This window comes from Mauremys reevesii, linkage group 10 (assembly GCF_016161935.1).
Source record: "Mauremys reevesii isolate NIE-2019 linkage group 10, ASM1616193v1, whole genome shotgun sequence".
Taxonomy (NCBI): Eukaryota; Metazoa; Chordata; order Testudines; family Geoemydidae; genus Mauremys; species Mauremys reevesii.
This window is the reverse complement of record NC_052632.1, coordinates 5,601,962-5,626,922: the sequence shown is the minus strand read 5'-3', so window position 1 is coordinate 5,626,922 and position 24,961 is coordinate 5,601,962. Positions and strand designations below refer to the sequence as shown.

Below are 24,961 nucleotides of genomic sequence, written 5' to 3'. Positions count from 1 at the left end.
AGTATTAACTCTTGTGCTTATCATTTGTATTTCTTGGCTTTACATGCCAACGTTGTTCCATTGTCACACAGAGGGGAAGCTACACAATATTAATATATCCTTCCCAAAATGAAGTAGCTAAACTGGGCTATGATAAGGATTTGCCCCAGTAACAAATATCTCCCTCTTCAGGCTGACTCACTGAGGGACAATAAGGAGGCCAGAAGACAAAAAACACCTAACATGAAAAGGAACAAGAGGAGAAAGAGGACTGCAACCTTCTATGGATATGGTGATTGATTGATTTATTGTGTAGCTCCAAGACATCATCTAGACTGGAGATTTGCCCAGATTATAGTCACTGGTATAGAGGCAACAGTGCCTAATCACTAATCCAGTCAGGTCCCCATGGTAACTAACACCTCATCTATATAATTTAGAGCTACTGAAGAAAGTTCACAACACAGCCTAAACAGATTTTATCCACAATGAAACAAGCAGACAGGGAAGGTGGTAATATGTTTCACTAGTTCTGCCACAGAATGATCATAGAGAAAAAGGGAAAGATTTCTTACTGCTTGCTCACCATAAGCAACGAGGACCCAAGGGAGAACTGTGGTCTGTTACTTCTCTCTAGTGTTACAATTTCTTTCACAACACTAACTGAATCCAACTCATTTTTCATGCAAGGAAAACATTTTTCCACAGACTAGTAATAAAACTACTTTCTGGTTCATCTGAAGCACTAACTGATTCTACAAAGAACTGCTGCATTAGCCACTTCAAAATTCACTATTGCCATAAAAAAAAAAAAGTATGATCTTGAGATAGTGGAAAGAGTTAAAAGGAGTAGTAAGTATGCAGACAGCTAAATACAGTAGTGGCAGCAGACACGAATAAGTATTTTTAACAAGAAAAGAATCATCATATAGACGGACTGCTCTGTTAAAATAGGAAACTTATACAGACATAAATCACTTGATGTACTTAATGAACCTTCTATTTCCTATCAATCACAGACTAGTAAACTGCAAGAGCACTCCAATTCTGCACCTCTACAGGTGAAGTGGAACCCTAATGTTAATTTTATGTGAAAATAGAAAGTTTCTTGAAGGCTCTAACAATTCAAACATTGTTGATGTCCTGCTTTTGGGTTAACTTATTATCCACTACCTATTTTCCAGCTGAGAATGGATAATAAGATGTTGAGAAACTTCTTTACTGAAAGCTACTCATCTCTAGAGATATATGTAGCCTGATCAGGATGTAGCGGATAGACTTAAATTTGATCAAAGAAAATTTAGCCTAATTCTATAAGTCTTCTACAGAGGCATGTTATTAAAAGAGAGGACCAGATAATCCTAGGAGGTTTTTCCCCCCCATACAAGGATGCAAATGTGTTATTTTTCCATTGTACCTTATTTTTTCATTGACTGCGAAAGTTGAGAATAAATTAATGTTTAAATAAACTACTGGAACAGACATAAAACTACTGGAACAGAAAAGCATACATGCCTTCATTACTTGGAAAATCTTCATGTAAAATTGGAAGATCAAGTCTAATTCGCTTTAAGCAGGTCTGAAATGAGAAGAGATGCTATTTATTACAGATTAATGTTTTCACCAAAACATCTTTGCACTATTTCACAGTAAAACAATAGTTACATAAAGCTTAATGTAAAACCTGAAACTTCATTGGTAAACTTATATACAACTGAGAATACAGGATGTAATCACAGGGCTTACTGCCACCACACCAGCCGTGCACACCTTTACTAACGTTTCAATCACTGATGTCCTGCATAGTCCAGAAGGAAGAAAACCATATTGGGGCGCTAGGGAAAAGAAAATCAGCTATATGGCATGCTTCCTTCCATTTACTCACCTCTCTCACACCTACATCAGAATGGAAGAGAAGCGGAACTTGGCAGTATGCCTCCCTCTTCCACCAAAAAAATGTTAGTATAACATGGAGGTTAATACCATATTAATTCCTACAGCACTTGATCTTCCTCTGCCTTTCCCCAAACCCAATATGCTGCAAAGTGGAACAATGGACTGGCAGTAAATAGCAGCATAATTACTGGTCTTGCCATACTGATGCAGCTTGAAGCAAGTACTGTGGAGCCTCTGGCTTCCACTTCTTTTTTTGGCTCACCCTTAACCAATTCCACTATGCTACACCCTTGTCAAAACTTGAGAGATTTTGAATTACTTTGTTCCCCTCCATATGCTCTTGTGGTAGAAGAGATGGTTAAGAGCCTTTGTATGCCTTAGACCAGGTCAGATAAAATTTAACATTGATTCATTTTATCAAATCAGCTTTAGCAATATTACCTGAATGTCTCCAACAGCCAGGCTAAGAGAGGAATTGGAGCACATTTTACTTTTAGCCAATAGCTGAGAAAAGTAGACAGATTGCTCAGTCTTGCCTCCTTTGTTAAGCTTTTGGCGAGTAAAAGTTTTCCTACTTAGGCCTCCACTCACAGTTGTCTCCTGGTCTGGTCATAGGATGATGATGCTGTTTTCGCCTGTGAGGTATCATCTCTTTCTGGGTGATGGTAAAGTGTTTAACTTGCTGCTAACCCGCTTTCACCCTTTTTTCCCCTCCCAGGAAGATTGGTGCCTTTCTTCACAGTTCCTTACAATTCCTCTTCTCTATTTGGACTGAAATTTTGTGCTGTTAGAAGTTTTTTTTCCTGTGTTCCCCATCTTCCCTTAAGTAGTGCAGGAAACAGCACATCTACTAAGTACTCTGCTGCAGATGTAAATGTAAAAATAAATTCCAACACTCCAAAATAACTTACTTTGGTAATAAAGGATGTACCTACAAGTTACAGCACGTTCTTTGAAATATTGTGTTTCGAATGAAAGGTAATGTATAATGCACTCCTAAATAATTTATTCAACACTGATTGAGACTGTTACTTCAATTAAACGAACATATGCATTTAATTTAATGAATTATTTAAGAGAGCATTATAACTTGTCTTCCTTTTTGCACAGTATTATCCTCCCAAAATCTGCCTTTTGTACAATATGGTATTTGTAACAAAACAGAAAAGGACATGACTAGCACTCACTTGAACTTCCTTTTTATTTCCCAAATATTCTACTCTCTCAATGAAATCATCAAACTGCAGTTTCGGAAACAGCCTGTGAGCCCAGTGTTCCATATGTCTCAAAAGTGTCTTCAAGTCCTCTGTCTGGAACATAAATAAAAGACATGCAATTCCAACAGTTGGATAAATCTGCAGATTTTAGAGTGAGAAACACTGTCAAAGACACTGGTAGCATTGGGTTTTTGCAAGGCTGAAAGTCTCCTGGAAACTGAACAGGTAAATGTATCAGGTGATCTTACATTGTACTAGATAAGTTCATGATTGCTATTATGGGCTATTACAAAAGAGCGAATAAGAATGGTGATCCACATTCAGATACACACCAGATAGATTTTAAAAGCTCTTAAACAGAACAGAAAAACAAACAAGTGGTGAAAGATTCATTGTCACAATTGTGACAATCAGAGTCCAGAAGGTTTAAAAACCCCAAAAAAGAGCGGATGAAGCAACTGACTGCATATTATATTATTGTACCATGCCAGTGAATTGAATAAAGTCTTATGAGAGCTTGCAATGTTCTGAACTTGATGATCATGAGGTATGTAGATTCTGGTTATGAAACTGCACAGAGAGAGAGAGAGAGAGTTCATAACCTACACTACAATTTCACCAGCACCTCACAGTAGGAAGGGGCACTTCCCCAGGCTGGTAACCTAGTATTTACACAAAACGGGCTTCAAGTAACTGTCCAGCCAAGAAGAGGCAATGGTAGACTTCTGGGGCTAATGGAAAGATATTGTGACATCCTGGCTCTCAAGATAAGAGAGGATTTTTTCCACACTCTAAATAAATATATATCACCACAGACTGATGGAGGAGTATTTTAAAAGCAGGCTTGCGATTGAGATTTTCTTCCAGAAACTGAGAGACAGTCATTTGGCCAGTGATGTCAGTGAAATGCTGGATTCTCCCTGTGGCTAGGGGTACACTGGGAAACTCTTCAAAAGCAATCGGTAACTTTTATTAGAAAAGTGTAAAGCCTAAGGTTGCATCTTTTTTTATTATATAAGTTACACAGTAATGCTTACTCTCCCTTCCTATTTCATCTTTAAATCTGTGGCTTTTCTATTAAATAAACCTTTAGTTTATTTTTACTCCAAGGAAACTGTGTTCCCCCAAAGTCAACTGATAACTGAGGGGCTAGATTCATGCCTTCAGGGGTGATGAACCAGAGGGGAACAATCAGAGGTCTGGTAATTAAAAATTCAGGGAGGATGGATTTGGAGAGACTTGGGAACAGAAGGGCTGTTGGTGTCATTCTGCAAGAAGTAACTAAGCTGGTAGAAGCCAGGGTGAGACTTTGTGCTTGTGAGCAGGTAGCTCGTGTCAGGGATGTGAGCCATAGTAGCACAGCATTAAGAGACCCCAAGGTTATAGGGCAGGTGATAACAGAACCCCTAACTAGTGGGTGATCCCTAAAACATCACAAAAATAGTGTAACGTTATCAGTGAAATAAGTACAAGTGTTAAATATATTTATATTTTTTTAAATCATCCCATTCTAGCAAACGTTTCACATCAGATCCTTATTTTTCCCCAAATCCTTTTCACGCTACTGCTGCTGTGATACAAAGGGAATTAAAATGACCTCAGACAGCTTTACCCCAAATGCTTTTCCCACCACTTCAAGTGGAGGATCATGTGCAAGGGGAGACCATAGCATACAGCACTTCAGCTGATCCTCTAACAATGGAACATTCCAACTCAGTGTCACTTAGAATGGCTCCCAAAAAAGCTAAGTACATACAATGTTGTAGCTGAGATTTTACAAAGTCAAGGAATTTGGTGGTTCCCAATGCAATCATAGCAGTCCAAATACACAGTATGTTCCATTCTAGTCACATGTTAATTTATTCTTTAAGGTTAAAATTAAATTACAGCTGTTGTGGGAACGATAACTTTGAATTTCCTGGTACTTTCCTAACTTTTGTATGTGTAAAAGAAACCACAATGTTATTAAGGTAAGTCATCAAACTATTCAAAAGACACTAACAATACTTGTTGAGGACAGAATAAGTAGTCTTATTACCCTCCCAAAGTTTAAAAACAATCATTCTGTGGGCACATTAAAAAGAAAAATCACACATTAAAAGTTCCAGCAAAATGGTTCTAGTTTGGAAAGTTAATTAGAAATGGTTTAAAGTCGGGATGCATTTTTCCAATCATACTTTTTCAATTGATGTAGCTTAATATGACTGAAAAAGCCCTATCAAGATGCATTTGAAATAGCGTTAGCCGGCCCTAATTTAGTCTAGGGTGAAGCCTTTATTCATTTTTAAAAGGTAATGTTTGATTTAGTTCTAGAGTTATACTTCACTCCTCCCAATTACCGTCCCCCCCAAAAGTTAACCTTTCATCCCAACTATATTCCTAAGAAACAGGATAAGAATTGTTCAATATTTCTTACCTCATGTCCTTTACCCTTAAATTTTGCATTATCAAATACATGTCGCAAGGCTGGAAGTCCTCTCTCTGAAATTAGCCTGTGAATATGAAAAATGTCCTGAGTTAATATGGTTTTCAAATGTGTGGGTTTTTTTTTTTAAATAGTTATTCAACTAGAAATTCTAAAGCTTACTGTTTGAGATATTTTTATTAGGGCTGTCGATTAATTACAGTTATGTCACGCGATTAACTAAAAATATTAATCACGATTAATCAGTTTTTAATTGCACTGAATAAATTTCAATTGGTATTCTATTGTTTAACACTGAGATTAATCGCCCTGTTAAACAATAGAATACCAACTGAAATTTATTAAATATTTTCGACGTTCTTCTACATTTTCAAATATATTGATTTCAACACAGAATATAAAGTGTACTGTACTCACTTCATATTTTTATTACAAATATTTGCACTGTAAAAATGATAAAAAAATATATTTCCATTCACTTCATACAAGTACTGTAGTGCAATCTCTTTATCGTGAAAGCGCAACTTACAAATATAGATTTTTTTGTTACATAACTGCACTCAAAAACAAAACAATGTCAAACTTCACAGCCTACAAGTCCACTCAGTCCTACTTCTTGTTCAGCCAATCGCTAAGAGAAACAAGTTTGTTTACATTTATGGGAGATAATGCTGCCCGCTTCTTATTTACAATGTCACCTGAAAGTGAAAACAGACATTCGCATGGCACTTTTGTAGCCAGCATTGCAAGGTATTTACATGAGATATGCTAAACATTCATATGCCTCAATCAGGATCAGGGCCACATTGTACAGTGCCTAATACAAGCACGTAACAAGAAACAGGCCCAGCGCTAACAATTTACAGTCTATGTGGAAGAGAGAGGACGGCCTGTGCTAGGATACAGATAATCAAAAGGTTAATATTGAATGCTTCCAAGACACCCAAGTGATATCCTAGAATAATATTTAATATACTTAGACATCTTCACAATATAGGGATTCAGCCCTGTTTACTTTCCCATTTAAAAAAAAAATCAGAGTTTTGCCTGCAGAAGGAAATAATTTTCTACTTCTTAACAATGCTGCCTAATGCCTACAAATATAATCTCAAAAGCAAGAGTTTGTATATCTATAAAAATCAAATTTTACTGCACTTCACAAGACTGTGGATAACACCCAGAAAAGATCAACAGTCTGAAGTCTCATTTTGAAGGATTTCCCAATTTAAAAAAAAGTCAGAAGAAACGTTCCTGAGGCAGGCTGAAGTCTGAAGTAATATGAAGGACAGACAAAAGATATTATACAGAAAAAAAATGCACTCTCATATACGGCACTTTACCCATAAAATAGTTTTTCTGTCCCAAAGCGCTTACAATAAAAGTATGATTTAGGATATCAGCACTATAAAGGTAAGTGAAGAACAAAAGGATCAGGTACATTCGGCAACAATAAGCTCAATATATTCATCTCTAACATCCACAACCTAAACCTTGGTAATGACCAATTAGGTAATGTGGAAACAGATAAACACCCTAAATCAATTTCTACCAGGCAGCCACACAAAGATTATTATTTTTTTTGAACAATGACATCATCACCAGTACATAGGAACATTGTGCAACAAATACCTTTGAGCATCTAATTTAGGTAGTGGCCTTTTAGTTGCTTTCTGTGTAGACACAGTAGAATCCTTTGTTTGGGATGGTTTATTTCCATCTTGCTCTGACAAATAGAACACAACATACTATAAATCTATAATGCAAGCGATACCAACTATCATTACTCAAATTAATGTTTTACATCTTCATGTTCTTCTCAAACACCTCTATCGCGATATAACACAGTCCTTGGGAGCCAAAAAATCTCACTGTGTTATAGGTGAGGCCGTGTTATATCAAGGTAGGGAGAGGAACCATTCCCCACCTCACCTCACCTCACCTCCTCCCTGAGTGCATCGCTGCTGCTCCAATTATCCCTCCCTTCCAAGCTTGCCGCGCCAATCAGCTGTTTGGCCCGGCAAGCTGGGGGGGGGGGAGGGGGAGGGGGAGGGATGGAGCGGCGGCACGCTCAGGGGAGGAGGTAGAGATGAGCTAGAGCGGTTCCTCTGCACCCCTGGTTACTTGCTGCAGCCCCATCCCCCAGAGGGATAGCTCAGTGGTTTGAGCATTGGCCTGCTAAACCCCAGGTTGTGAGCTCAATCCTTGAGGGGCCACTTAGGGGTCTGGGGCAAAATCACTACTTGGTCCTGCTAGTGAAGGCAGGGGGCTGGACTCGATAACCTTTCGAGGTCCTTTCCAGTTCTAAGAGATAGCTATACATCTCCAATTATTATTATTGTTATATCCGAATTTGCATTATATCAGGGTAGAGGTGTACCTCACTGGCTCTACCAGTTGCTAGTTTTCCTCTGAATGTTTACAGTGCACATTCTGTACATGTTCTCTCCTTCCCTTCCCCCCAAATGCACTTTATAAAGAAGTGTTTAAAAAGAAAAAGGAATATTCTTGATATCTTAAAAGAGTGATTTTTTCTGGCAAATAATAAAACTATTTCCCATCTTAATGAAAAGCTCTACTTTTAAAATTTGTACCTTAGTTTGTTAATTAATGTAACCGACAATACATTGTGCGTACTTTAACAGCAAAAATCAAGGCTATAAATTATAACTATGGTGTCAGGAGTCCTTCAGGATTGGGGGAGGGAGAAAAGGAAGGGAGGAGTTAGCTCCAACAACAAAATAAGGGTAACTAGACTAAGGCACACGCGTGCTTAACTTTACACAATGCATAAGTGCTCTCAGGATAAAGCAATGTGAAGCTGGTATCTAGTTAAGGAGGCAAAACTTTCTCAAGTGCCCTAAGCCAATGGTATTCAAACTTTTTTCATTTACGGACCTGTAACAAATTTCGAATGGCCATTCCACTTAAATTTTAGAGTTATAATAGAATAACCAACAAAGCAATACTTTTTAACAGTATTCTTGTTTTGGAGTTAACAGGAGACTTCTCAGATGATTACAAAAACTAGGCAAATTAATTTATTGATAATTGTCACCCCCCACTTTTTTCTTTTTTAAAGTATACAAAAAGAAAAAAGGCTCACGTATAACTAATCCCTTCAGGTGAAAAAAACTGGGAGATACTATATCAAGGATTTTTAAAAATCCTTAGGAGTTTGCTAAATGGGTGTATTGCATTAGCTAGACAGAAGAGAAGAAAAGAATACAGCGACATTGTAAAGATAAGTCTCTCTTTGACAGTCCTGATATAACTACAGACCTGATAGCCACTGCCAGTTATGAAAGATAGATTTATGGGAATCAAAAATAAAACAGCAGAACCCAGTGAAATATGGAAATAATATTACTGGATAACCCTGTAGGATATGACTAAGACCCTGATTGTGTAACGAGATCCAAAATGGCAGATCCATGAACAAAAACCCACTGATTTCAACAGGACTCTTTGTGGTCCCGGGATCCATCCTTACAGTTCTCATCACAAGACTAGGGTCAATGTTAATCAGATTTATTACAATAATATCTAAGGGTCAACCAAGAACAATGCCCCATTATTGTAAGCACTGTACAATCTGTATACAAATTCTTATATTACATGCTTTATTCTCTGATGCTTTGAAAATTCAGGAGTTAGGAAACTCATTTTCACATATCAATATTAGTGTGCTTATCTAAACCAATCTATTCCTGATCAATAAGTATTCTACTTTTATACTAAAAAAAGATGTAAACCAAGAATCAAGGAATGCATTCGTAAAATCTAATATTTGAGAAATTGAAGTTTAACATTATTCATAGTCAAAGTATACCATCTTTATATATAACAACTATCAGATATTCAAGTCTTTCAAATTTTTAAACTAAGAATAAACAAGCTACCATAGTGAGTCAGATCATAGTCCATCTTGACCAGTACCCTGTCTCAGACAGTGGCCCATACCAGAGCCTCAGGGATCAATTATGGAGAGATCCACTGATCTTCTGCTCTTGGCTTCTCGTGGTCAGAGGTTTAGGGTTGCCCCAAAAATGGGGTTGCATCCCTGACCTCCGGGACTAATAGCCATTGATGGATCTATTCCTGATTAATTTATACAGTTCTCTTTTTTAACCCAATTATACTTGTGGCCACACAATATCCCACAGCAACGAGTCCAAAAAATTGTGTGTGTGAAAAAGTACTTCCTCTTGTTTAATAGGCAGCAGATTTAATATAAATTCCTTAAAAGGTAAACAAAACTTCTCTATTCACTTTTTCAAAATCATGAATGGAGTGATAGGCCTCTAACATATCCCCATCCTTAGTCATCTCTTTATTAATCTGAACAGCCCATAATCATCTTTGTTGCCCTTCTCTGACCTTTTCTAGTTCCACTGTGTCCTTTCTGAGATGGGGCAACTAGATTGGACAATATTCAAGATGTGGGTACACCACAGATTTATATAGTGACATTATGATATTTTGTTTTATTTTCTATCTGTTTCCTAATAGTTTCTAACATACTGCTAGGCCTGGTCTACACTGGGGGAAGGGAGGTGTCGATGTAAGTATCTTATTCCAATTTAACTCCTGTCTTCACAGCGCGGGATCGACGTCCGCGGCTCCCCTGTTGACTCCGCTACCGCTGCTCGCTCCGGTGGAGATCCAGAGTCAACGGGAAACACGTTCGGGGATCGATATATCGCGTCTAGATGAGATGCGATATATCAATCCCCGATAAATCGATTGCTACCCGCCGATACGGCGGGTAGTCTGGACATACCCATAGCCTTTTTGACCATTGCTGGGTACTGAGCAGAAGTTTTCAGAGAAATATCCATGGTGAATCCAAGATCTCTTTTTTGGGTGCTAACAGCTAATTTAGAATCCACCATTATATATTTACTTTTGGGATTATTTTTTCAAATGTGCTTTACTTTGCACTTATCAACATAGAATTTTATCAGCCATTTTGTTTGTTGTCACCCAGTTTTGTGAGATTCCCCTTGAAATGCCTCTCACTCTGCTTTGGACTTAACTATCCTGATTCATTTTGTATCATCTGCAAGCTTTGCCACTTCCCTGTTCACCCCCTTACAATTAAATTATATCCTGAAATACTGGATAAGGATTAAGAAAAATCCTACTATTATTACAACCTGTTATGCTTAGCACCCTTATTCGGCCGAATGTTAGAACTCCTGTTCCATTCAAAAAAAGTCACACGTTGCAATGTGTGCAAGTATTTTATTACTGGTAATCTAAAGCAAGTGGTGTTCACTGACTATTTTGTTTCAGTGTTGTAGTATTCAGTCCTTTTCATTGATATTACAAGAATATAGATTTTTCAGAATAAAAAAGTATATTGAAAGCCTATTTTGTTTTACAAATATTTTGATGGGGAGTGTACAATATAGAAAATGTTTCCTTTCCCTGCAAGGTTTATCATGCACAATCAGGTCCAATTTTATTTTACAGAAGCAGGAGAAAAAAAAATTCCAATCAATTTTAGATAACTAGAATTTTATAAACCAATTTAACAGAGTATGAAACTAACATCACAGTCAGTTTCATAGTATTTCAGTATCTATGCTGTAATACAGATTCTTTCATTCTAGAAGATAATTCACCTTCATTGGTGAGGGCTCCTTCAACATCATCTCTCCCTGGGGAGGAAGGAGGTGGAAGAGGTGGAAATGTTTCATCTTCTGTAGCATCATACTCAGGAAGATCAAATAAGTTGTTTGCTAGTGGATCTATCATCTTCACAGTTAAGCTTTTTCCCCTGCAGAAGAGGATATTAAAAAGTTGCACATATTTTGTCTGAAGATACCAGCATTTTTATGGAAAATATGTTTGCCAGTTAACATGAGAAATACAAAATATTAATTAGTCCAGGAGATTAAAAGGATGGGATACTTACAAAGATAATGAAACTGTCTAATCAATTTATGGAACATAGACAGGAGGGCTGGTCAAAAATTGTCCGTCAAAACAGTTTGACAAAAATATTTGGTTGTTAACTAAACTATTTTATGACATGTGTCCGCTTTCCATGGAAAACAGTGACTTTGTCAAAAAATGAAAACACTGTGGGGTATTTTTGATGGAGGCGGGGGGGAAATCAACATTTCCTGGGGGGAAAAAAAATCCAACCAGCTCTAACATAAATCTTTGTGCTTCAAAGCATAGTTTAACCACAAATTAACAGGACTAGAAATAAAACCTTCCCCAGTCACCAAGCTATTCCATAATGCCCATTACGAGAGGGGTGGGGAACCTACAGCCCATGGGCCAGAAGCCCTGAGGCTTGGTGCCCCCCTGCAGAGCTGGAGCCGCAAGCGCCGGCTTGCCCCACTGCGGGGGAAGCTGGGGTTGCCAGGCTGTTAAAAGTCCAGTCAGCTCCGCACAGCCCCCGGAAGCGGATGGCATGTCCCTGCAGCCCCTAGGAGCAGGAGCAATCAGCGAAACACTGCACGCTGCCCCCAGCGCCAGCTGCGCAGCTATGGGGCGCATCATGCAGACCCTCCTGGCGGCGCCTCCGCCTCGGGCCCGGACATGGCGTCCGCTTCTGGGAGCAGTGAGGAGCTCCAGCAGGCAGGGAGCCCGTCTTAGTCCTGCTGCTGACTGGGAACCATCTGAGGTAAGCACCACCCGGCTGGAGCGCATACCCTGAACTCCCACCCCCAGGTCGGAACCCCCTCCCATACCTTAACTCCCTCCCAGAGCCCGCACCCCAAGCCTCCTCCCTCACCCCAATCCCCTGCCCCAGCTGTGAGCCTGTTCCTGCAGTCCAAACCTTGGCCCCAGCCCAGAGCCCCCTCCTGCACCCCAAACCCCTCGGCCCAAGCTCCACCTAGGGTGACCAGACAGCAAGTGTGAAAAATCGGGATGAGGGTGGGGTTAATAGAAGCCTATATAAGAAAAAGACCCCAAAATCGGGGCTGTCCCTATAAAATCGGGACAGCTGGTCACCTTAGCCCCACCCCAGAGCCTGGACCCCAAACCCCTGCCCCAGGCAGGAGCCCCCTCCCACGCCCTGAACTCCTCATTTCTGGCCCCACCCCAGAGTTTAGGGGAAGCCCCCGAGTCTCTGCACCACCCCCTGGCTGTGTGTGGCCTGCTACTGATTTTTTCTGTGGGTCAGGGGCCCGATGGAAAAAAGGATCCCCATCCCTGCATTATGAGGATTTTAGTGCTTTCCTCTGAAGCAACCAGTCCACTGCTAGAGACAGGTTGGACAGGCTGTCAGCTTGACCACTCTGGCAGTTCCTAATGTCCCCAAAACTAGGGAGAGAAATAGCTGGCCTCCGATCTCCTTCTGTTATAGGCATCTGGATCGGTAACCACAGCAGCAGGTGGCGGAGCCATCACCAGGTTTGGGTGGCTGCTAAGACTGCTCGCTTCCCTTTTACATGGACAGCTCAGTGGTTTGAGCATTGGCCTGCTAAACCCAGCGTGGTGAGTTCAGTCCCTGATGGGGGCCATTTACGGATCTGGGGCAAAAAATCTGTCTGGGGATTGGTCCTGCTTTGAGCAGGGGGTTGGACTAGATACCTCCTGAGGTCCCTCCTAACCCTGATATTCTATGAGTCTCTGCCAGGGTCAGCAGGCTCCGGACCGGGCTACAGCCCAGCCGGCTACGTGAGGCGGGTGGGCAACACGTTCAGCCCCGTCCCTCCTCAGTCGAGGTGCCCAGGAGATCCCACTCCCCTCTCGCCTCCAACCAAGGCAGCGGCGCTGCCGCCTAGCCCGGAGCTCGCCTGGGTATAAAGTACTAACGAGCCGGCCGGCTCCCGGACCGGTCAGGCCTCTCACGGAGGGAGCCGCGGCAGCCAGCCCCGCCCTTCCCAATGGAGGGGGGAGTGGTGCTTGCCCCACCCGCTGAGAAAGAGCGGGGTCTGAGAGGACCGAGCCGCCATGGGAAGTGGGGGATACCCGAGACCCTTCGCCTGACAGAACCTCCCCGAGGCAGCCCCTCTTTCACTCCGCCCCTAGGAGACCCAGCTGGGGAGCGAGGGAAAGGCGCTCTGTACCTCAGGGCCGGCCCCGGCCTCGCACGGGCCCCTCCTCCACGTCCCGGCGGCTGGGCGGCAAATCCAGCGCGCCCACCCCTCGCATGCTCCCGCACACCGACAGCACATTCACGCGGACAGAGGGGTAGGCGGGGTAACGAGGAAAGACCGCGAGAACACGGTCCTGCTCGCGACCTCTGCCCTTCCCGTCAAAGCTTGGCGCACCTCTCGCCCTCAGTGATGAAATCTCGCGAGCGTTCAAAAACACCGCGCGCGACGCGCTCCCGCACCCCACAACCTCTTTGTGTTTAGGATTCTGTTGGCGCCAAAAATCCCAACCCAACACCCTCGCGCGCTCGGTTTGAGGGACTTGGCGTGTGCTGAAGCACCACGGCTTCTCCCTCAGCTCTGCTCAGTCTCTAACTCTCTCCAGCAACAATTCGCTTTTTTTAATCACGCCTCATCTTAGTATTGTGTTGTTCTTGTTGGCCTCTTATAGTCCTGAGTCAGTAATTAATTAATTGCTAATTGATCAGTTAATTCAGTAATTAAGGCTGTTGGAACCAAATGAAGTAGCGTTGCGACCCGGCACATTAATCATTAATTATTTGATGGCTCTAAGGTGACCAGATGTCCTGATTTTATAAGGACAGTCCTGATTTTTGGGTCTTTTTCTTATATAGGCTTCTATTACCCCCCACCCCTTTCCCAGTTTTTCACATTTGCTGTCTGGTCACCCTAGATGGCTCCCCCCAATAATGTTTGGCAGGACCCTGTTAAGGGCATGCCTCCACTGGGGGCCACTGCCCTAGTGCAGCCAGGGGCATGGCCCACTTGCCTGGGCTTAGGTGGCTGAAGTTCTGCAGTCGAAAACAAATGAGCTTATGGAATTACCTGTGTCTGTGATATTTGATGCCACATGGGGGGAGGAAGGGGAGGCTCATAAAGCAGAAGCTAAGAATGGCTCCGTTTTACAGGATTGCCAAACCCAAGCATTCAAAAATTAAAAGTCAAGCCTGCCAAAGATCGTTAGTGTTGTTCCATAATACACTGTGGGCTCTTTTTATTTTCCTTCTGGGTTTTGAGCCTTTTGGTCAGTCTCAGGTCATGGTTTCATGCATTTTCCATAAGTTGAGGGCTAGGTATCCACCCCACCCCCCAAAAACAAATTACCATATAATTACAGACTTTCAGGACTTGGGGCTTTAAGGAATACATAAGTTACTGTGAGAGTTAACACTGCATCAACTATAATAAAATATAATTGAGCTACACTTCAAAAAATAGGATTGAGACTTTATCATATAGTTTACCATAGGCTGCCTATGTTGCCAGAATTACAAATAAAGTCACTTTTCAGTAGGTCTCAGAAATGTAAATTGCAAGTGAAAAAATCATTTTCCAGTCTTTCATATTCCCATACAAATATGAGATAAATCTTGACATAGTAAATTTATCTGATAATGTATTTTATTCTTAATATGACAAGTAAAACTCACTTTTCAATTAAGCAAAATAACATTTCTATCTTTCAATTAAAAACTAATTTTACATCTGATACTGTAAAACTGTTTCATCACCAACTGCAGGAACATAATATATAAGCAAGAATGTATGCAAAATACTAAGCAGACTATTTGTTTAGTAGCAGTTTGAAACTATTAAAAGTCATACATGTTTGTCAGCATTCCTGTTTGCATTTATTTCTCTTTCTAGATATCGTGTCAAATCTCTTTAATTTACTTTAATTCACTAGTTTGAAAAGAAATATAGCCAAAGAAATATTAATAGTAACAAAGCAAGTGTGGTGCTTACCAATCAAAATACATAACACGCTTTACATAAAAATGTGTACATATATAATAACTAATTCACATTTAATGTTGGTTTCAATAATGACATGTGAAAGGGAGCATAATTACTGAAAATAAAATTTTCATAAGCCATAGCAACATTGCTCTTTGTACTAAAAATTAATAAATAATAATAATAAAATCACTATTTACACATTAACAGAAAATCTCCACAAAAGAAGGAATCACATTAATGATTTATATGTAGTGGGTGAAATGTTAATACATTGTTGATTCAAAAGTGTTACTGTGTTGTATCTTTTTCTTGAGGTTTTCTTCAATTTTTAATATATTGTTATCTAAGAATTAATTGGTTTTGGATTACTTAGGCTCTGCTAATTAAGGGGTATATCTTTGATTGTGCCAAAGGTGGAAAAATTGTTTTTCCAACCATTTGCTTTTAAGTAGTGTGAAGATATCTTGATTTATTCAAAACCTTGTCTACATTAGAAAGGTTGTGGGAGGAAGAAATAATTTGCAAAGTGCTAGCAAAACACACACATCTGATGCTCCAATGCATAGTATAAACATTACTGTCCTGCAGACTCACAGGTCAACAGCAACAGAGTCCTGATGACTACTGATCATCTTTGCACAATTGAGAAGTTGAGTGGTTTATTTCACAAAGCCTTCAGCCTTTGTTCTATATAAGTCCCTGTGCATGCATGGGGTGGGTGGAGATGATACCCATTGGCAATGCTTTCAAATTCTCAGGTCTTATCTTTACTAGGAAAACAAAGGTGTTTTTTACCACAGTAGTTAACTTGGTAAAATCCCAGTGTAGGCAAAGCAGTTGTTTTCGCATATATTAGCTAGTGAAGTAAACCCAGATTCCTTGCTAGACCTGCTCAGGCATGTAAAACTATAAACTGCCATTTCCACTCTAGGATTATTCCAAGCATTAGTTACCACATTAGCTAAGCTTACACATGGTTAAAAACTACCTTTGTACATAGTGTGGAAAACGCCCTCAGGTTTCTGGGCAGATTTGATGGCACGGTCTGGTACAACTTGGTGCATATTTTAATGTCTTACTAACCTTTTTCCACAGAAATCATAATATTGCCCTTTGTTTACCTTGGTTATTAAAACAGGTAGCAGGGACACCTGCCAGCTCACTCTATTTTGGAGGCATAGTCCTTACTTTCATTAATGTCCATTTTCTATACATGCCCTATTTATGTATTTTTTAAAATATTGGCAAACACGCCCATTTCTGCTTTGGCTTTTTTAAGAGTTCTCATATACTTCTATCATAAACATTTTCTTCAAACTCAATCATTTTTCCTACATGTTAAAGGTTTATTTAAAAAAAACAGACACACATATATGAAAAACATTAAAAATTTATATAATTTTAGTTTATGTTTTAAGAAAAAATGCATTTTAAAATCTGTTGGAGTTTTTTCAGAAAGGGTTAGCAGATTTGGGGCCAATTCCGATCTCAGTTACACTGATGGAAATTGATTAATTTTAGTCTAACTGGTCTGAGAGTCACTTTGTGGTGCTAGATTCTGCTCTCAACACAGCTGTAAATCTGGAGCAACTCTTCTGAAGATAGATTAGTGTAATTCAGAGTGGAATCTAGTCTATTGTATGTCCAACAGAATTTAAAGTTTCAATGACCTTTAGCATTAGGCCTAACAGACTGGTTTAGCTAAATATTTTTGCTAATTACTTGACTATTGACATCTTGGTAACTTAGAGACCAGTTCTTCAAACCTTTACTCCCATGAGCATTTTTATGCTAGAAATTTGGGATTATGTATCTGAGTGAAGATTTACAGGACTGGACCCTCATTTATTGCATTTTTTAATGCAATTAACAAGTGAGAGTTAATAAATTGGTCTTGTTCCTGTAATCAGATCAACGCAGAGTCCTATTGCCTTAAATGAGACTCTCTGAAAAAATAATGGTTAGCCTATGCAGATCAGATTGCAGAATCTGGGCCATTGTTTTTAATAACTTGATATCTACATGCCATAATATTATTTTATTTGTATATTCAGTCAATTCAGAATATATTTATTTTCTCATTTGAATGCAAAGTGGCATATTATAGGCCTTAAAAGATATAGGGTTAATAAAACACATTTTCCTATTGCTTTACAATAGTTCAGATTTGTGTTTGCAGTACAAGTATAGATTTTACCACAGGAGGGAGCTGTCTCTTACTCAGATATTATCAGTTACTTGGGGCTGGGGAGAAGCTATATGTTTGATGATCAGACCTGTGAAAATGATAAGATAATTTTACCTTTTGCAGTTTAAAAAGGGTAGGTAGCTAGAAGTGATATAATAAATTATTTTGTTATACAAAAACAAACAACACTGAAGGGAGAAAGTAATTCAAACACTAGGAGAAATTCTGCACCTGACAGGAAAAAATATTTCCTCTTTGCACAATTAATTTTTTTTAAATCACCTTAATAAGCCAGGTGATACTAGAGAAGAAGACAGAAAAGAACTCCAGTGGAGAAAAAAGCAGTAGACTTTTAAAATTGCATTGGCAAATTTGTGGGACCATAATTAGGGCAGGCAGTCACTACAATTGCATGTGCAATAGCAGTATTTGTGTATGCAATCAACAAGTTAGATATCTAAGTGTTCTGAAATTATCATAATTGACATCAGTGGTTAATTGCGCATGTAATTGGATGTGCACAGTTTAAAAGATCTGGCTAATTTTAAAGTAATTTTTGGTGCTTGGTGAAAAATATAATTTTTTATATTCATTGCATAATGAAGATTAATTCAAAGATTTAGACAAAATAAGACTGTGTTAAAGCAATACATTTTCATAAGCAAATTTAAAGTGGAATAAATGGGTGCTGTAGAGAGAAGCTCTGGAGGATAAGAAAAAGGATTTGGAAAATAAAATGATGGCTCATGTATTATCAGAAGAAAAAGATACCCTGAAATGGAGGCGCTTCTAGAAACTAAGAGCTGTTTTCTGGTTATATGAAAAAATAGGTTTCATAACAAAAGAAAAGCTAACAGCCACAGTGAGAAATGGCTACATCAATTTCTTGTGACAGATAAATCCACTTCTATTCTAGAAAGAATTCTGTCAAGTGGGTTATCAATGGTAAGCATATCCCATCCATGTTGAGGAGTAGTACATCTAGATCAAGAAGGGCCTGCGAGTCAGGACACTTGTCTTGAATTCTATTCCTGGCTAGGGCAAGTTATTTCACCTTTTGTGCCTTTGTTTCTCTATGTGTAAAAGAGGGACCTGCCTCACCCAGGCCTTGTCTTTACTACGAAAAGAAGTAAGTTTTTAATGTTAGTTAACATGTAAAATCCTAATGTAGCCAAGACAAGTTGTAGTTTTAACATTTTAGTTGTTGAGATAAACCCTACGCTCCCCACGGAGGTTTACCTCAACAGCTAACGCTTGTTAACACTAAAACTGGCTTGTCTACATTAGGATCCAGATCCTCAGCTGGTGTAAATTGACATAGCTCCGCTCCTTGGCTTCAATGGTTCTGTGCCAATTTACACAAGCTAAAGTTCAGGGACTAGGCTTTTAACATGTTAGTTAGCATTCATTAGCTAACTAAAGTGTCAAAATATACCTTTTTTCCTAGTGTAGACAGGGCCTAAAAGATGTATGAGGTTGAGATAATGTCAGAGTGAACATCCTCTGGCCCACTCACCAGTTACATAGCTCAAATGACATACAGACAGTGACCTACAACAAAGGGGTACATTCAGTAGCTTGCCTCATACAGAAATATCTCTGTATGAAGGGTTGTCAGAGATTTACTGAAAAGATGCATAATTGCTTACAGTGACACTGTCAACTTGAGATGTTTTAAAACTGATTATTTTCATAATTTTCAGTTTTCTGATAGGGCACCCTTTAAATACTATATCCTGAATTTTAAAAAATAAAAATTCCTTTACAAAGTTGTAATCGTTTTTCTGCTTCTTTATTGATGTTTAAAGAGGTCTTTTGTGCTAATAGAAAAGCAAATAAAATGCTGAAGAAAAAAAAAGACAGCATTCAATTTTAAGGCAGAATAGTTTTCTTGATAATTAATACCTTTTTGATTGGCAAATCGTTGCATGAATTATCTCCTAAAATTGCATTCATGCTATAATTAAAAGCTACTTATTTGTTTTGTGTAGCATTTTGTTTCTGTTGATATGAATGCATCTGGAGTGATGGAATGTGAACTCTGCTATTAGCTTTTACAATAAATGTGTTACAAATATCACTGAAGATTGTGTGTAAGGGTAGTGAACACACTCAACAGCCATGGTGATTTCAATGCTAAGATTCAAGATAGTATCTATTATCTATTTATTATCTCCCCGACTTTCGCAAGCATTCCGTTCCGGAATGCCTTGCGTAACTAGAATTTTGTGTAAGTCAGAAACGTATACCCGACTACTATGCAAAAAAAACAAACAAACTAAAAAAACCCTGACACTATTTCTAGCTTACAGAACTTTTTCTGTAACTGCGGATTTGCGTAAGTCGGGTTTGTGTAACCCAGAAGGCGTCTGTATGCTAAAAGAATGCTTTAGAGACTGAGATCCTAAAAATACTAGCAGATAGCACTCATTTATGTATAGTCAAAAAGCCCTATAGATGTGTTAACTGGATCCCACAATACAGTGTGTTAGCCTTAAGGCTTTACCTCATTTATTAAGAAAAAACACTGAAATTCTTTTCAAAGCCTCTTCAGCATAGTTAGTGATTAGTCTTAGAAGAAAATGTGCTACTGGGAGGGTCTGATCCAAAGCCCATTGAAGTCAATGGAAAGATTTCATTGTCCTAAGACAGTATCAGTTTTTCAAAATTAAACTGTTATTGAAATAGATATATTTCATAAGTTATTTTGATTGCTCACCTTATAATTAATGAAAGCAGATTTGGGCACTGAATCCAGAGGCTCAATTGTGAGCTTTTCTGTGCACTGGCACAGAGGGGCAAACACGAATAATGAATGAAACAGGTATCTGTCCCCACACAGGCCGCCTCTGTCTCTGGAGTCTGTGTGGGGTGGGGAAAGAGCAGCCACTGCCTGGATGCAGTGGCATCAGTGGCAGTGGAACAGTTTTTATAGTGGGGGGTGCTGAAGGCAATTGAATAAAACTGTAAACCCTGTATATGATGGAAACCACTTTAAGCCAGGGGGTGCTGCCACATGCCCAACACCCCTAGTTCCAGGACCCCTCAATGGATCCACAGCCATGTTCACATTAAGTATCATTGGCAGAGGTGCCAATTGGGGGCAGGCTGCCTGGGGAGGCAAAAGGGTCACTTTGACCCAGGCTCCTCATTTGAGTGGGCCCCCAAACCAAGGGGCATTGCCACCTGGCATGTGGGGTTGCAGCACCCACTCATCTTTGACTGGTGGCCCCTCTGTCAAGGATCTGCTGGGCCAAACCTGACCTCACCTCTCAGGTCACAATGTGACTCACTGAAATTTGGTCCAGCAGCCCTTCCGTCACATTCAGTTGTGCATACCATATGGAAAATTACTGGGGCGCCCTTGCCTGGCTCCTCCTCCTTTGGCTCAAGTGGGCAAGGAGTCGGTGGCCAGGGGCTGGGAGATGGCCACTGCCAAGTAGTCTTCACCAGCAAAAGGTGAATCAGGAATTAGGAGTTAGGAATTATTGGCCTGGTCTACATTTAACAGGTAGGTCAACATAGCTATGTCAGTACGGTATATGGAAAAAACACCCTCCTGAGTGCTGTAGCTATGCTGACCTAACCCCCAGCGTAGGCATAGATCTGTCAATCGAAGAATACTACTGTCCACGTAGAAATACTGTTCTTTATGCATCGTGACCTTGCACAAACTGTACATGCGACATCACATAGTGCAGAGCAAAATGGCAACCTCTGTATACTAGGGATTGCTTCAACCCTATCTGCTGGTGATGCAAATCCATTTGGGGGTCTCAACAACCCACAGTTGGAAACAACTGGTTTAAGCTTTAAAGCTATTAAAGGAAGTATCTATCTGCTACTTGAAGTCTTTAAATCATGATTTGGAGCATTCAACAGCAGAGTCAAGGGAGAGAATTAGTTCAGGAGTGGGTGGATCGGCTTATGTGGCCTGCATCTTGCAGGAGGTCAGACTAGATGATCATAATGGTCCCTTCTGATCTTGGCATCCGAAGAAGTGAGCTGCAGCTCACGAAAGCTCATGCTAAAATAAATTTGTTAGTCTTTAAGGTGCCACAAGTACTCCTGTTCTTTCTTCTGATCTTGAATTCTATGATTCTATGATTCTAAGTAATGTGAGGATAATTTTTGAGATTGCTAATATATCTGGCTTTGAATGTTTTTTTCTATAAATTGTACTCTCTCAATCTATTCTTGTTTTTCTAGAGCACAGAACACTATTGAATAGATAACACTATCTTGGTTATGCCTTTATGTTCACTATAATGATGTATTAAAAAAAATCAGAATTTTTTAAACAAATACTGTGAAAGTTAAACTATGGCAGCTCTGCATTAACCACAAGAGTTTCAAGAACACATAGTGATTAAAACTATCAGTGCATTACAACTAGTCATTCATTTGAAATTAAATATGTCCTGATATTTAAACTGAAGAACTTTTTATACATATAAAACATCACTTGTAGACAAATAATAAAGATTGTAACTTTCCTTTAGTATGAATTCTCATTGAGTGTATTTATTCAATGTAGTTAAAGCAATGTGCTAATAACAGCAATCTTTGTTCCGGTCTTCATGCCCATTTTCATATTTATAATGAGTTATTTTCTAATTGTAGTCTTATGGTTTTATTTTTATTTCAAGTATTTATGGGGAGAAATACTTAGCAACCATTAATACCCAAATTCAAGCTAATGTTTTAATTATAAATGCAATCGTTTCAATATAAAGTATACAGAGTAATTATTTTATATGGGGAGCAAAATAAGTTGTGCTTCATTTAACACTGATTTAATAATGTAGGCTAATATGCAGAGACAATATTTATGGGAGACATTTGCTAATTTAATTGCTACTAATATCCTCATAATTCCATTTCACAGTACTTCTGAGAAATTATAAACATAAGGTTACATGTCAATAGCAGATTAATTGACTGTATGTTGACAGTTCCTTTTGTAATCCTGTTTTAAATAAAAAGCACAAATTAAATGGCTCTCATCTAGTTACGATACAGTGACATTCTTCTGCTTAATTTATTAAGTATTAGCTTAATTGTTGTACCTTTCAAACAACCATTAACCTACAGGATGTTCTGGTGACATGGGACCCTAAGAGTCACCTTTAGGAGTTATAACCATTTGGAACAGCTTTAAAAACAAAATAAAAAAAAAGGCCAACAAATTATTAGAATGCAGCAAAGAGGAAAAAGCAGAGCTGGGTTGTGTGGGTTTCCTGTTGCCTTTCTGGAAGCATTGACACTGCAAAGTAGGTTGCTACAAGGAAACATCTAAATGCTAAGATGCTTTTAAAATACATATAACATTGCTCTTTCACAGAGTATACCACATTCAATGAACTGGTCTATCATGTCATCCAACCCTCATAACTCCATAATAGTCACAACATTAATATTCCGATGGGAATCATGTCCTCCTCTAATTTCACCCTCTATGTCACTGGACATAGCCCATTCTCCTTTTGAGAGAGATACGTTTCTGTATATTTTGCTCATTGCTCTTGTCTTGTAATAGTTTTAACCAGTGGCGCCATTTTGGAGGAGGAGGGGGGAAACTTTAACCATGATTCCATTCCAGGGGGTACTTAGGCACCTGAAAACTCTAGGTTTTTTTTGCAGGTAATAACTTAGAAATTAGCTGACAGGAACACTGTTCCTAATTCCTATTTGGTAAAATCCAGGCATTCACAAAGGAATCAGTGTTTCTGTGTCACAGCCTATGGACCTGACCCAAAGCCCATTGTTGGCAAAGGAAAGACTCCCACAGACAAGTAGGACTAAATGGCAGAATAAATGGCCACACTGGGGTACTGCCATTCACTACAAAATTAGAGAGTTGGGGAAAAAATTGAAAGTGTTAAGTGTAATTTAAACAATATTTGTGGTGGTGACAGCTCATGCTTGTTTCTTCACAGCAGGGAAAGGTTACAAGTTTTCTATTCTTCAGCACTGCTCTTGCAGCCTGGTTGTGCTTTACTTTCTGCATTTATCTAAGTGTAGGCGATGGGTGTGTGTGTGTAAATCAGTTTTACAACTTGTAATTCATTTCATTTTCAACGTCCTAGTGCTCCAATGTTTGGGTTTCAAACACTGCACAGGAATCTTGGTTTAAGAACTATTTCCAGTCAGATACATAGCCTTTTAAAAAGGTTTTGGAACCTTTTGTAGTCTATGGTTTTATAACTTAGGTTTGTTTTTGTTTTAAATGTTATAGATGCTGGAAAACTAGGAGTACTGGGGGTGCAGCACCCCCGGCTTGAAGTGGTTTCCATCATATACAGGGACAGCACAATGTCTGCATGATATCTAGATTATTCTTGGCCATAATATTTTTGGAGATCTTTCTAATTCATCATGAAATAAATGTTCAGATTATGTGTTGTAACTTGATCTTTCACCACCAACATAAAGAAGCTGAACTACAGGGGTTAAGATTAACATTTTAAAGTTTGTCAAGGGGGAAAGTAGCATTAGAGAGAAAGTATGTGCATTAATTAACAGATGGGAGTGTGGGTGAAATTAATGGTGGCTCAAAAGTAAATGAGGTCTCAAACTTTAAAAAAAACTCTCTTAAAAAGTTACTATATAGTTAAATGATGGATGTTAGCAGCATGGATCTGTAATAAATTTTGGCAGACAAATCTTACAAAGTGTTCAGATTGGCTTGAGTTTATGTGCACTGAAGGGTTTATACAAATAGTTATGATAAATACAAAGGATTAAGTTGGAAAGATCTGAGAGAGTAATTAAATTCACGGATGGTACTCAAGTTTGTGAGACTGCCACCCGCCGGAAGAGAAGGACATACAGCACAGCAGACACACACATCTATAAAATGGCTGCATAAGGGCAGCAGTTGCTTGTATCTGCGCAAAAAGACCAGGAGCTCCTCAAAAGCTGTTCTGGGGAAAAGGCCCTAGAAAAGTGGCACCCTGAAGAACTTTGGTAAGATCAAAGAATTCACATTGGAATCAGCATTTGTGTGTAACAGCCTGTAGAGCCCTACCTGGTACCTGACCCGAAGTCCATTGTAGGCAAAGGAAAGACTCCCACAGACAAGTGGGACTAAATGGCAACACTGGGGTATTGCCATTCCCCAAAATATTGGAGAATTGGAAAAAAATGGGAAAGCTTTAAGGGTGATTTAAGCAATATTTGTGGTGTGACGCCTCATATTGGTTTCTTGACAGTAGGGAGAGATCGCAGGTAGTCATTCTTCAGCATTGCTGTTGCAGCCTGAAACTTGGGCTGGCTGAATGCGTGTGGGGCAGCAGCTCCCCTGCCTGAGCAGCCTTGTGTCTACTGATGTCACAAGGGGCTTGCTCCTGCCTTTGTAACATGTCAACCCGTGAAGGTAAGGGGCAGCTGAGTCTAGGCAGATCATGATGAAATTTGCAGCAGGCATCCTCTG

At 39.4% G+C, this 24,961-nt stretch overlaps 1 protein-coding gene across 4 annotated transcripts in view; it reads right to left on the bottom strand.

The window, feature by feature from the left end:
• TIPIN (TIMELESS interacting protein) overlaps positions 1-24,961 on the bottom strand; it is a 36,979-nt gene that overhangs the window by 9,261 nt on the left and 2,757 nt on the right. Inside the window, exons 1-6 of one of the 4 annotated variants that reach the window (XM_039492312.1) lie at positions 24,337-24,831; positions 11,145-11,299; positions 7,147-7,240; positions 5,509-5,584; positions 3,063-3,185; positions 1,495-1,558 (exon numbers count right to left, since the gene is read on the bottom strand). In XM_039492312.1, coding sequence (XP_039348246.1) covers positions 1,495-1,558; positions 3,063-3,185; positions 5,509-5,584; positions 7,147-7,240; positions 11,145-11,299; positions 24,337-24,395 — 571 coding nt within the window. In that variant the 5' untranslated portion in view covers positions 24,396-24,831. Of the gene's footprint in view, positions 1-1,494; positions 1,559-3,062; positions 3,186-5,508; positions 5,585-7,146; positions 7,241-11,144; positions 11,300-13,550; positions 13,962-24,336; positions 24,832-24,961 lie in introns of those variants that run through there. The other 3 variants (XM_039492313.1, XM_039492315.1, XM_039492314.1) reach the window with 3 other exon arrangements.